The 13,417-nt window shown below is 44.5% G+C and overlaps 1 protein-coding gene across 2 annotated transcripts in view; it reads left to right on the forward strand.

Annotated features, from left to right (window-relative positions):
• Positions 1-7,982: 7,982 nt before the first annotated feature.
• LOC102937799 (peroxidasin-like) overlaps positions 7,983-13,417 on the forward strand; it is a 66,051-nt gene continuing 60,616 nt past the window's right edge. Inside the window, exon 1 of one of the 2 annotated variants that reach the window (XM_027822301.3) lies at positions 7,983-8,179. In XM_027822301.3, the coding sequence (XP_027678102.2) occupies positions 8,016-8,179 (164 nt within the window). In that variant the 5' untranslated portion in view covers positions 7,983-8,015. The remainder of the gene's footprint in view (positions 8,180-13,417) is intronic. The other variant, XR_006285308.1, reaches the window with a different exon arrangement.

Genomic DNA, 13,417 nt, shown 5'->3' on the forward strand with positions numbered 1-13,417 from the left:
GGAGCTATGCTGGCTAGTGTTCCATACTAGAGACCTCAACAGCAACCTGTTTTCCAAACAGAAAAGACAAAATGAGTAGGAGAAGACACCAGTTTCAAACGTCAACTTCATTTTCAAATGAAGGTTGACTTACTTTAAAAATAACTGTATGAATAGAATCTTCCTGTTCAGAACTGTTCCCTGTGTGTATAGTTGTCATATCTGCTAACTTTATTAATGGTCAGTTCTGCAGATGATAGCAACTGCGTGGACTAGTATGTTTGCATATTATCTATTACAGGATCAAGGCCCAAAATACGTTGTTACCCAAGCCAAGGCAGCTATAGGGAAAGTGCATTGAATTCTAGTCTGGCTTTCATATTAGCAATGGAATTCATTAAACTTTGATTGCAATGTCTTTGGGAGATATGTGAGCCAGGAAAATTATTCATAAATCATTTGGAAAAAGGGATAAACAGGTGGCAAAGTTTGCAGACAATCCAAAATTACTCAAAATAGTTAAGTCCAAAGTTGACTGTGAAGAGTTACAAAGAGATCTCATAAAACTGGGTGACTGGGCAACAAAATGGCAGATGAACTTCAATGTTGATAAATTAGGGTTGCCAATTTTGATTGGACGTATTCCTGGAGGTTTCATCACATGACATCTTTAAAGTCTTTAATTGAGACTTCAGGGCAATCCTGGAGGGTTGGCAACGCTATGATAAATGCAAATACATGTTGGAATACATAATCCCAACAATATATACAAAATGGCTGGGTCTAAATTAGCTGTTAACACTCAAGAAAGATCTTGGAGCCATCGTGGATAGTTGTCTGAAAACATCTGCTCAATGTGCAGTGGTAGACAGAAAAGCTAACAATGTTAGGAACCATGAGGAAAAAGATAATAGAAAATGGCATAATGCCACTCTATAAATCCATGGTATGCCCACATTTTGAATTCTGCATGCAGTTCTGGTCACCCCATCTGAAAAAAGAGGTATTAGAGTCAGAAAACTTACAGAGAAGGGTAACAGAAATTATTAGGGGTATGGAACAGCTGCCATGTGAGGAGAGTTTAAAAGACTAGGACTATTCATCTTAGAAAAGAGATGACTAACGGGGAGGAGGGATTATGATAGAGATCTATAGAATTATTAATGGTGTGGAGAAAGTGGAGGAAGAACTGTCATTTACCCCTTCATGTAACACATGAACCTGGGGTCACCCAATGAAATTAATAATCAGTTGATTTAAAACAAAGATAAGGAAGTACTTCATACAATGCGCAATCAACCTGTGGAACTCACTAATAGGGGATGCTGTGAAGGCCAAAAGTATAACTGAATTAAAAAAGAATTGGATAAGTTCATGGAGGATAGGTCCATCAATGGCTATTAGCTATGATGGTCAGGGATGCAAACCCAGGGATGCTCTGCGTGTCCCTAAACTCCATCCCAGCTTCTGGCAGTCAGAACAACAAGGAATGGATCATTCAATAATTACCCTGTCCTATTCGTTCCCCCCTGAAGCATCTGGCACCGGTCACTGTCAGAAGACAGGAGGGCTAGATGGACCATCGGTTCGACCCAGTATGGCCATTCTTATTTTCTTTTTAAAAAAAATCCAGTTTGACTTTAAGGTTCCGAGCTCATAGCTGATAGTTAGAAAAACCATATTGCATCTTCAAACTGAAGAAACTTGATCTGGAAGATTCAGACAAATGTGGGACATTTCATGGCCTTTTTACAGTAATTTTTCGGAGTAGAACTGCACCTAAGTTCTTGTTATATTGCTATACTGCTCCAACAGATTTCAGTCTGATTGGAAAGAGGAGCTGTGGAGTCCCCACAGAAAGTGTCAGAAGAATACATGCCATTCATGGCTGCAAGACTTCAATCAAAATCTTGTTGCCTTATTTTGTAAATACCCAGACAGGAAGGAACTGAATTTAACTCGTTTCAATTAGAACTTCAAGCTGTCATTAAGCTGAGGCTCTCTGCTCTTTGGATGCTAGCAGTTTGAATTACAGGAAGACTGAAGTGGGTATTTTTTAGCCTTTCACAGTATGTAATCACAAGAGGGATTTATGTTGGCCACTAGAGGTCACTCTGTTCATAACCAAGAATCAAGTCTACAGAGTAAAGGTGGGAAGACTTCCAACAAATTTGCCTAGTTTTCAAACTGGTGCCAATGTAAACAGACAGAAAATTGCTTGAGGGTTAGACCAGAAACCTGGTGTACAATGTCTCTCTTTTCTGGCTGGGAAGTGAATGATTTTTAACATCAACTATAGGATTACCACCTAAAAGGTTTGGTCAGATATAATGCAGCAGCCGCAAACTATTATAGTACGGTTGGTTCATTGTACCTCCCCGAAAAGAATTACAAATAGTGTGTATGTGTCTGGGGGGAATTATTTTGGTAACGTATTCTGGAATATAGTACCTAAACTCTGGTTTGGGAGGTCATTAAGGGAAAATGGCTTTTAAAAAAAAAAAAAAAAAAGGCAAGCCGGCAAAAAAACACAAATTTAAAATGCTCAAATAATATAAAAGGCTTGGGGGCCAAAGAGAACCACAAAAAGCAAGGAAATACAGGATGAAGGCTAAAATTCCATTAACTCATTCTGGAATGCTTACACTGTACAATATATGTCTGTAGCCTAATGTTGAGAGAATCTGTTCTGGCTGGAACGCCATCCTCCGTTCCTAGTTTTCTGGGTTATGAAGGTTTAAATCAGACTCTTGTTAATTATGTTGTTGTCATTTTAATTGTATTTTACAGTTTACAAGGTGGAAACAATTACTGACTTAAAAAGAACTTTCAGTTGATCCCACAGACGGAGAAGCCTGGAAATTTGCCATGTTCAGTGTTCCTGAAATAGCCCTATCCACTAATGAACTTTCATGCTTAACACACAAATTTAAAACTGCACATCACTTTTAAAAATTATGAAACTTCCAGACTCAAAGTTTAAGCTTTTTGTAAAAGGCTGGATGTCCAGTATGAAGAACCATTAAGTCTTCCCTTCACTTCTGAATTTTCTCATACAATGCAAAACATGGGTGCAGGGGGTTGAATTTCCATAATTTAGATAGTATCACTATTTCCAACTCTGGGTTCCTTGTTTGTTTTACTATATACAATAAATAAAAGGAAATTTTAAAAAATGCCTTTTTCCATAATTCATATTTTTCTACATGTAGGGCATGGCATCCCATCAACAAAGCATTCTATTAGTTGATCAAATTAGTCCATATTGCAACAATCCGACAATCCTAGAAATGAGAGATGAGAATTACTAGTTAGGTCATTTAGTCCATTTCACTCTTGCCTTTCTAGTCTGTGCTGGATTGCTCCTGATAGTACTGTTTACTTGCAGGTTATTTATCTTATTTAGCCACTAACTGTACAGAACAAACCCACCCCTATCTTTAGCTGAATATTGCTGACTTATTTGTAGCACTATATGAAATTGGGGACCCGTTGCACTGTACTCATGATGCTGTGGCTATGCTTTATTTTTAGCGTGCCAACTCAGAGGTCAGAACTAGCGCAGTCTCCTCGAGCTGGAATTTACATCTCCAGCTTGAAGTGTAGACCTACCCTAAGAGACAGAGGGCTTGGCTGCACTTGCGAGTTAGAGTGCATTAAAGGAGCCCCGGGTGCACTAGCTCACTACCCATCCACGCTGGCGAGGCACGTAGAGCGCTCTGACTACGTGGCTAGAGCGCTCCTGGTACTCCACCTCGGCGAGTAGAATAATGTTTTGTGCGTCCCTGCTGGAGCGCCGCGGCGCCGGCATGGACGCCCTGGTCTGTTAGTGCGCTCTGATCGGCCTCCGGAAATGTTCCACAATGCCCGTTCTAGCCACTCTGGTCATCACTTTGAACTCTACTGCCCTCCCCTCAGGTGACCAACCATCAGACCTGCCCTTTAAATTCTCTGGGAATTTTGAAAATCCCCTTCCTGTTTGCTCAGCCAGGGGTGGAGTGCTCTCAGCGAATCTTTCCAGGTGACCATGCCTCCATGCGCCAGGAGATCCCCAGTATGGAGCAATGACGAGCTGCTGGATTTCATCAGTGTTTGAGGGGAGGAAGCTGTCCTGTCCCAGCTGCGCTCCAGCCACAGGAATTATGATATCTTCGGGCAGATATCAAGGGCCATGCTGGAAAGAGGCCATGACCGGGACGCACTGCAGTACAGGGTTAAAGTGAAGGAGCTGCGGAATGCTTACTGCAAAGCCCGCGAGGCAAACAGCCACTCCGGTGCTGCCCCTGCAACCTGCCGTTTCTACAAAGAGCTGGACACAATACTTGGGGGTGACCCCACCTCCACTCAGAGTACCACCAGGGTCACTTCAGAGCGCAGTTCAACAAGGCAGGAGGAGGAGCAAAGCGGGAGTGAGGGTACTGAGGCAGAGGAAGACACCCTGGCATCCCTAGATACATGCAGTCAGGAGCTGTTCTCAAGGCAGAATGAAGGTAGCCACTCACAGCGGCTGGTGCTTGGGAAAGGACAAACACCAGAGGAGGTTCCCGGTAAGCAGCTTTTATTTTGGGAAGGAAGTTATTCGGTGCGGGCTCTTGCGGTGAGGAGGGTTAGGGCTGCATGCATGGCTAGATGCAGAATAGGGCATTGATGTGCTCTCTCACATCGCAGTAATCGGCCTCCGTGATCTCATCCAGAACTTGGGCAATGTGTTTGCGCAGGTTTCTCGGGAGAGCCACTGTGTTCCTTGTCCCAGTAAGGCTAACTTGTCTGCACCACTGTGCCGTGAGGGGCAGGGAGACCATTGCTGCACACAGGCAAGCTGCAGATGGGCCAGGGCGGAAGCCGCACTGCAGTAGAAGACCCTCCCCTGCTTCCCAGGTCACCCTCAGCAGTGAGATATCTTCCAGGACGAACTCCTGTGGAAAATGTGGGGAGTGTGTTCAGTATAGGGGGCCCCTGCTGCTGTTGGCTCTCCCTAAGGCACAGAAACCCAGAGGACAGCCATGAAACAATCAGTCACGCTTGGCCCTGTGCTTACTCACCATTTTGGGGCTCCCATGGGTTATGTGCACTCACTTTGGGACGGGCAAATTATGTTGTTGTGTAGACTGTGCTTACCCTTAAATACAGGGGAATCATTGCTCTGTCTGGTGTGAACAATGCTGCCTCTGTTAAGTGTTGCATTTTGCCTTTACAGATGCAACCTTGAGATCTCAGCAGTCCGTGTTATCACCGGCCGAAAGACTCCAATGAATCAGAAAGCGGCCACGTAGAAGCAAGGAAGACATGTTGCATGAAGTAATGCAGCATTCCAGTAATGAAAATCAAAAAGTGCGGGAGTGGCGGGACAGTGAAAGGAGGATCCGCCAGCAAAATGAGGAGCGCCGACACAAAAGCGCAGTGCTCCGGCAGAAAGCACGGATCGGCTGATAAGCATCATGGAGCGCCAAGTGGACTTGACGCAGGTGCTCATAGCCATGCAGGCGGAGCACTACCATGCCTGCCCCCCCCCGCAGCCTTTGTCCCCAAACTCTTTCCCTTGTGCCCCCATGTCACCTCCAACCCACTTTCCCCAACATCCGGGTTCTTACCGCCACCAGCTGCCTCCAACACCTGTAGCTTCACCACCCAGCCCTGAAAACTACAATCCTTACCCACTGCACTCAACCCCCATCACCATGCAGTAGAGCCATCCTGAGGTGCAGCACTCATTGCACAGCACTCCAGACAGGACATACGCAAATCTGTGATTGTACCGTTCCCCACCCCACCCCCTTGACCTTTCTGTTTCCCAATGTTTCCCAAGCAGTTGTTTCTTTTCAATAAATGGATTTTTTGGCTTTGAAAACATTCTTTATCTTTTATTTTATGCAATAATACCTTAGCCCAGGAAAGAAACAGGCACTGCAAGTCAGCGTAGCAAACACAGATTCCTACTAACATTGGAACCACTGCACTTCACTCCTGTGCAGGACACCAGACATTACTGGTGGCTTTCAGCCTCAAATTGTTCCCTCAAGGCATCCCTAATCCTTGCAGCCCCGCGTTGGGCCCCTCTAATAGACCCTCCTCTCTGGCTGTTCAAATTCAGCTTCCAGGTGTTGAACCTCCAAGTTCCATGCCTGAGTGAATTGTTCACCCTTCCCTTCACAAATGTTATGGAGGATACAGCACGCGGATATAACTGTGGGGATGCTGTCATTGGCCAGCATACAGCTTCCCATACAGAGAGCGCCAGCGGCCCTTTAAACAGCGAAAAGCACACTCCACAGTTATTCTGCACCGGCTCAGCCTGTTGTTGAACCACTCTTTGCTTCTGTCAAGGCTCCCTGTGTAGGGTTTCATGCCCATGGCTTTAAAGGGTAAGCAGGGTCTCCAAGGATCTCAATTGGCATTTCAACTTTCCGCATGATCTTCTGGTCTGGGAAAAAAGTCTCGGCTTGCAGCTTCCTGAACAGGCCAGTGTTCCGAAAGATGCGTGCTTCATGCACCTTTCCAGGCCAGCCTGCATTAATGTCAATGAAATGCCCACTGTGATGCACAAGAGCCTGGAGAACCATAGACAAATACCCCTTCTGATTAACGTACTCGGAAGCTAGGTGGGCTGGTGCCAGAATTGGAATATGTGTGCCATCTATCGCCCCTCTGCAGTTAGGGAAACCCATTGTGGATGGCTTTGCACAAATGTCATGCATGTTACCCAGAGTCACGGTTCTTCTGAGTGGGATGCGATTAATGGCCCTGCAAACTTGCATCAACAGTCGACTTGCCCACTCCAAGCTGTTAGCAACCGATCGGTAGCTGTCTGGAGTTGCGAGCTTCCAGATTGCAATAGCCACCCACTTCGCCGCCGTCAGGGCAGCTCTCAATCTCGTGTCCTTGCGCCGCAGGGTGGGGGCGAGCTCCTCACACAGTCCCATGAAAGTGGCTTTTCTCATCCGGAAGTTCTGCAGCCACTGCTCGTCATCCCAGACTTGGATGACGATGTGATCTCACCACTCAGTGCTTGTTTCCCGAGCCCAAAAGTGGCGTTCCACAGGGGTGAGCACGTTTATGTATGCCACAAGCAAACTCGTGTCATATGCGTTACTCGAGTCGATATCGTCGGAGCCCTCACTGTCACTTTGGATCATAAGGAATAACTCGACTGCCAAACGTGACGTGCTGGTGAGACTCGTCAGCAGACTCCTCAGCAGTTCGGGCTCCATTCCCGCAGACCGAAAGGGAAGACAGAGCGCCCAGTACAAAAGACGTTGAAAGATGGCACCAAATGTGGATGGAAGCACAAGGATTGCTGGGATGCGAACCGATGCATCACAGGGCGTTGGGACAGGACCCAGAATGCCCCGTACCCGCTTCCCACAAGCCACAGTGCCAGAATGGGAAGAGGTGCTCTGTGGGATAGCTGCCCACAATGCACCGCTCCCATTGCCGCTGCAGATGCTGCAAATGTGGCCATGCCAGTGCGCTTGCAGCTGTCAGTATGGACATGCTGCAGCGCTTTCCCTACAGCCCTCTCCGAAGGTGGGTTTAACTCAAAGCGCTCTACATCTGCAAGTGTAGCCATGCCCAGAGATTAATAAGTGACTTTCCCAAGGTCAGGTAGAATAAGTTAAACCCAGCTCTCCTGAGTCCTGGGCCAGTGCTTTAACCACAAAGCCATCCTTTCTTTCGCCTCTACAAAGCTGACTTTACCAATGTCAGAGAGCTGTTATTTGCACTTTTAAACAAATGTAGAAATGTGCCAAAGAGGAACATGAGGAGTTAATTTCCTATTCCAGCTGGGAGCCAAGGCGGGAATAAGTCAAAATCAATTGTGTGTGACTGTGTACAAACTTTTAAATGAGGGTGGGGGAGCACTGTGATCTCAAAAATGTACATTATGGCAGAGGGGGTGGAAGGTTACACTGTCAAACTGCCTTAATTTAATTGAAAACACATGCTGATGAGTCCCCTCCTCCTGGACCTCAAGGCTGGGAAACTTTTGTCAGCTCCCTGCAGTTCAGAATCAGAGAAAGTACACTCCAGCAAACACAATGCTGGTCAAATCTGCAGTTGTTCCCGGCTTCTTGCTTTTTCTTCTCTTGCCTGATTTCTCCTGCTCCTGTCCTAGCCGCTGCTTGTGCTTTAGGACTACAGTAAGATGCATGCATCTGATGCTGGAAAACATCCCTGAAGTCCCACCTCAGACAAACATATTGTAAGTAGCTGATTTCATTTTCCTGGTTATTTTGCATGATCAGCCTTTGAGGAGAGGAAAGAAAAGCCATGCTTTCTACACCTTGCTTTTTCTGCAGGAATGCCTGTATTGCGAAAGCCTTACCTCTTCAGAGACTGTCTCATTTAGCATCAGTTAATGACCTTTAACTGGACACCTACAGGAAACTAAAAAACAACTAAGATCACAAGAAAACAATGACTTCTGAGTCTCCAAAGCTAATCCCTAAGCAGAGTTTGTTTAAAGGAAGATGATAGATCACCTTTTACTATTGGAGAGACAGCTTTGGGGAAATGGGGGGACACTGGGTGTTTTAGTTTTGTGTATGCAAAGAGATGGTGGTTTTGTTTCTTGCTTATAAATGCAACTCCATTCCCTTATCTACTCTTTCCTGTAGGCTCTTACTTTCCAGACCCAACTGGGGGAAGGGAGAGGGGAAGAACTGAAGGTTTATTTGGGGTGCCAAACAATAGTGGCAAACCTTATACATTCTTAAAAATCCACTGGATTGGTAGTATTTTTTTTTTTTTGGAAGGTGGGGTTATGGTGGGGAAGACTATGCATTGTTGGCTGTGTCTATTTCAATGGAAGATCTGAGTAACAAAAAGAGAGGGATTTCATGTAGCATTTTGGGGCCAATCTGGGGCTTCTGTAGAACTTCTGATAATAGATCTGGAAGAGCAAACTTCCTATGCTTTTAAGGAATGGTAAATCCTAAAACTGGGGAATGGCTTTAAGACCTATCTGGCCCATACCAAAGTATCTTTACACATGTTATCCAGATATGATTTCTTGGTTTGGAGGAGTTGGGCAGTGTCAAAAGCAGACAGGAATTGTTAAAGATGTATAAATAGTTTTGTTCTCAGTTGAGTTGCTGTTGATTATGGAATTTGTTCAAAATTAACTAGCTGAGGATCGCTTCCATATGACTTTAATGGATCAAATTCTGATCTCAGCTGGGATGTCTGTCTTAGCTTTTTCCCCCTAAAATTTTTCCACTGTTGTTACTAGTGCAGCTTTTCTGTTGGCAACAATGGGAACGCTGCAGGAGACAGTCTGGCATTTTAACCACTATGGCATCTTCCTGCTCTGAGAGCAGTTAGATAACACAGTGGTTCAAATGCTAACCGTTCACACTACTGCTTCTCCTGTGCTCCCACTGGTACTCTTTACATGTCTAAAAGTCTGGAAAATGTAGTTATTTGGGTTAATGTGAAAGGCAAAGGTAGCAGACTACCGAGATCTGAATGGGATTATTCGGGGTTGGGCCCAGATGTCAAATTAAATAAAAGCCATCACATTTTGATGTATATTCCTGCACTGCGTTTAATATTTCAGACACTTTCTGAAGAAGATTTGTGGCTCATTCTACTCTAATTTGGTCCATCTAATTAAAAGCAAGGCTCGTACTGATAAATCTTTATGGATCACCTGAGCCAATTTAAATATTCTCTGTTGTTCATAGATCACTGCAAAGATATACAAATAAAAAAGGTTTCAGAGCAGCAGCCGTGTTAGTCTGTATTCGCAAAAAGAAAAGGGGTACTTGTGGCACCTTAGAGACTAACAAATGTATTTGAGCATAAGTTTTCGTGAGCTACAGCTCACTTCATCGGATGCATTCAGTGGAAAATACAGTGGGGAGATTTATATACACAGAGAACATGAAACAATGGGTGTTACCATACAGACTGTAAGGAGAGTGATCACTTAAGGTGAGCTATTACCAGCAGGGAAGCGGGGGGCGCAGGAGGCGTGGGAGGGGAAACCTTTTGTAGTGATAATCAAGGTGGGCCATTTCCAGCGGTTGACAAGAACGTCTGAGGAACAGTCTCTACGTAAAAGAATAAATGGACACAAATCAGATGTCAAGAATTTATAACATCCAAAAACCAGTTGGAGAACACTTCAATCTCTTTGGTCACTCGATTACAAACCTAAAAGTTGCAATTCTTCAACAAAAAAAACTTCAAAAACAGACTCCAACGAGAGACTGCTGAATTGGAATTAATTTGCAAACTGGATACAATTAACTTAGGCTTGAATAGAAACTGGGAGTGGATGGGTCATTACGCAAAGTAAAACTATTTCCCCATGTTTATTCCCCCTCCCTACCCTCCACTGTTCCTCAAACGTTCTTGTCAACTGCTGGAAATGGCCCACCTTGATTATCACTACAAAAGGTTTCCCCTCCCACGCCTCCTGCGCCCCCCGCTCCGCCACCCCACCCCCCGCTCTCCTGCTGGTAATAGCTCACCTTAAGTGATCACTCTCCTTACAGTGGGTACGGTAACACCCATTGTTTCATGTTCTCTATGTATATAAATCTCCCCACTGTATTTTCCACTGCATGCATCCGATGAAGTGAGCTGTAGCTCACGAAAGCTTATGCTCAAATACTTTTGTTGGTCTCTAAGGTGCCACAAGTACGCCTTTTCTTTTTACAAATAAAAAACACACTGTGGCTCTGGCTGTCCTGGGGATTTTATAATCTATTTGAAATAAATAGTCCTAAGAGGCAGCTTTCTGTTTTATCTGTTATAAAAATGTTTAATAATTCACATGCTGTTTAAAAGTTGCCAACGATCAAAAGGTACATCTTAAAAACGCCAACTGTTCCAGATTTTTATGACGCAGTCATACTTCTTCCTCTCAGGAGATGGCACACTGCATCTGTGTGAGCATCCAGAGGTCTGGCAAACTTAAGATCCAGGTCATGAAGTTCTTATTTTGAGTAAAAAATATGGAATTATGGTCATATCTCATAAGCGTCATCATTTGATATGAACAGAATGTACTGGTACAAGATACAAAGACACCCAGATCCTGGGCCCCAGCTCTGTCTGTGCTGCTATAAAATTGAAAGCAGCTGCAAGTCCCCAGATGGGCATTCCTCTGATGGAGGCAGTGATGGGTGGTGTAGAGCCAGTGTAGCTGGCTCCAGTGGCTCTCTCTCTCGAGCACCCAGGGTAGGGAAGGGGGAGGAATTGTGGCCAGCCCAGACTGTGCTGCAGCAATCTCCTGCTACAGGATGGCCCTTGGGGTGGGGGCTGTAGCCAGCTGGTGTAACTTAGAGCAGTCCTAAGCCTGATCTAGGCGATCCCAGGACTGGCTTAAACCATCCCTAAGCTGTTAATGGCTCCTTCTGATTCTCATTCCCCGCAGCTGGATGCAGCTGAGGATCTGGCCCAGTGTCTGGTTTTAGCAATGGAATATTTATCCTTGGTAATGAAGTCTGTTCATTTTACTCTGAGTATGGAACATGATGGCAGTAATGGCTACATGTGTACAGATAAGTAAGCTATAAAAATGCATGATGTATAACTGCAAATGTATTTTGGCTGCCGTCCATTCCACTGGAACAGGATTTGCCAGATGTGATTTGTTGGTTACCGCTGGGACTAAGGCAGTTCGTTTAGCCAACAGCCCAAAGAAGGCAACAGCTGTGAAACATACACTCTGAAAATTTCAATAGGTCTTTAACGTCCGAAGCCATTTGTTTTATAGCATGACATTTCCAACCATAAACTCTGAAACATGTTGGTATGGGGAGAAGCCACCAGTGGGAAGAAGCTCCCTGTAGTGGAGGCTAATGGATTCCAATCATGTTATACATGGATTATTCTCCTTTGCATTATATGTAGATCTACTTCTGAGTTATGGGCTAACTAAACTTAACTCCGGGTACAAGAAAAGAACATGCAGCACCTGTGACCTGAACTCATTGCTGGCATGAATTGAAGATGACCCGGTCAGTCCACCTCCCTTTCGCTGAGTTTGTCACAGATTATGCATTTTCTGTCTGTCCAATCTGACAAATTTTGCCTTCCCTCGCTGTTTTGCAGCATTGTCGGGGTTCCCTCCCCATTCTGAACTCTGGGGTACCCGCATGAAAGACCCCCTAAGCTTATTTCTACCAGCTTAGGTTAAAAACTTCCCCAAGGCGCAAATCCTTCCTTGTCTTTGGGGGGTACTACTGCCACCACCAAGTGTGCTGGACAAAGATTCAGGAAAAGGATCATTTGGAGTTCCTGTTTCCCCAAAATATCCCCCCAATCCCCTTCATCCCCTTTCCTGGGGAGGCTTGAGAATCATATACCAACCAAATAGGTAAACAAGGTGAGCACAGACCAGACCCTTGGGTTTTTAGGACACTAAAAACCAAATCATGTTCTTAAAAACAGAACTTTATTATAAAGAAAAAAGTAAAAGAAGCACCTCTGTAAAATCAGGATGGAAGGTAATTTGACAGGGTAATAAGATTTAAAACACAGAGGTGTTTCCAGCTGGAAATGGCCCAATTTGATTATCATACACGTTGTAAGGAGAGTGATCACTTTAGATAAGCTATTACCAGCAGGAGAGTGGGGTGGGGGGAGAGAAAACCTTTTGTAGTGCTAAACACCCATTTTTTCATGCTTTGTGTGTATAAAAAGATCTTCTATACTTTCCACAGTATGCATCTGATGAAGTGAGCTGTAGCTCACGAAAGCTTATGCTCAAATAAATTGGTTAGTCTCTAAGGTGCCACAAGTACTCCTTTTCTTTTTGCGAATACAGACTAACACGGCTGTTACTCTGAAACCTTCCTCTCTGCGTTAAACATATATGTGTAATGTACCAAGTGTTATCTCTTTCCAGTTCATCCTCTTTATTTAGGCTATGTAAATAGCCCTCAGAATTAAACCCTTTCGTGTTGGTCAGAATATTCTCTCTGAAAACCTCAGTTTATCGAAAGGAAAATAGGAAAGATTTTCAATAATCACCCTTTTCCCTATTTGGGGAGCACTTCTGCGTCTTTCAAATGAAATGGAAAATCTTCCAGTGACGGAGATCCCAAGATGCTCTTTGTAAGGACAGTGGTTACCAAATTCTAACTTGGGTACTTGTATTCTGCCTCACTACTCCACCTCTGCAATTCCAGCAGAATCTTCTTTCCTCTTGCTGTCCAGAAATGAAGCATCAAATTTCTGTGTGCTGTTTATACAGCTGCTGCATTTCCTCAAAGAGGTGGCAGTGCTACAGTAGTGGGTGGGTGAAGCGAACCCATCATCTTTCTCTAAGCAAGTGCCTCTATTTGCGTGTGTGTGCATACGCAGAGTAAAGATCTATGGGCTGTGGCTCAAAACAAGCTGAACAGATGCAACTAATGAATCAACATAGAGGCATGCTGCAGCAATTTGTCTTAGACTGAGAAAGTCTGTTTCCTTGTTGGACACA

This window comes from Chelonia mydas, chromosome 13 (genome assembly GCF_015237465.2).
Source record: "Chelonia mydas isolate rCheMyd1 chromosome 13, rCheMyd1.pri.v2, whole genome shotgun sequence".
Lineage (NCBI taxonomy): Eukaryota > Metazoa > Chordata > Testudines > Cheloniidae > Chelonia > Chelonia mydas.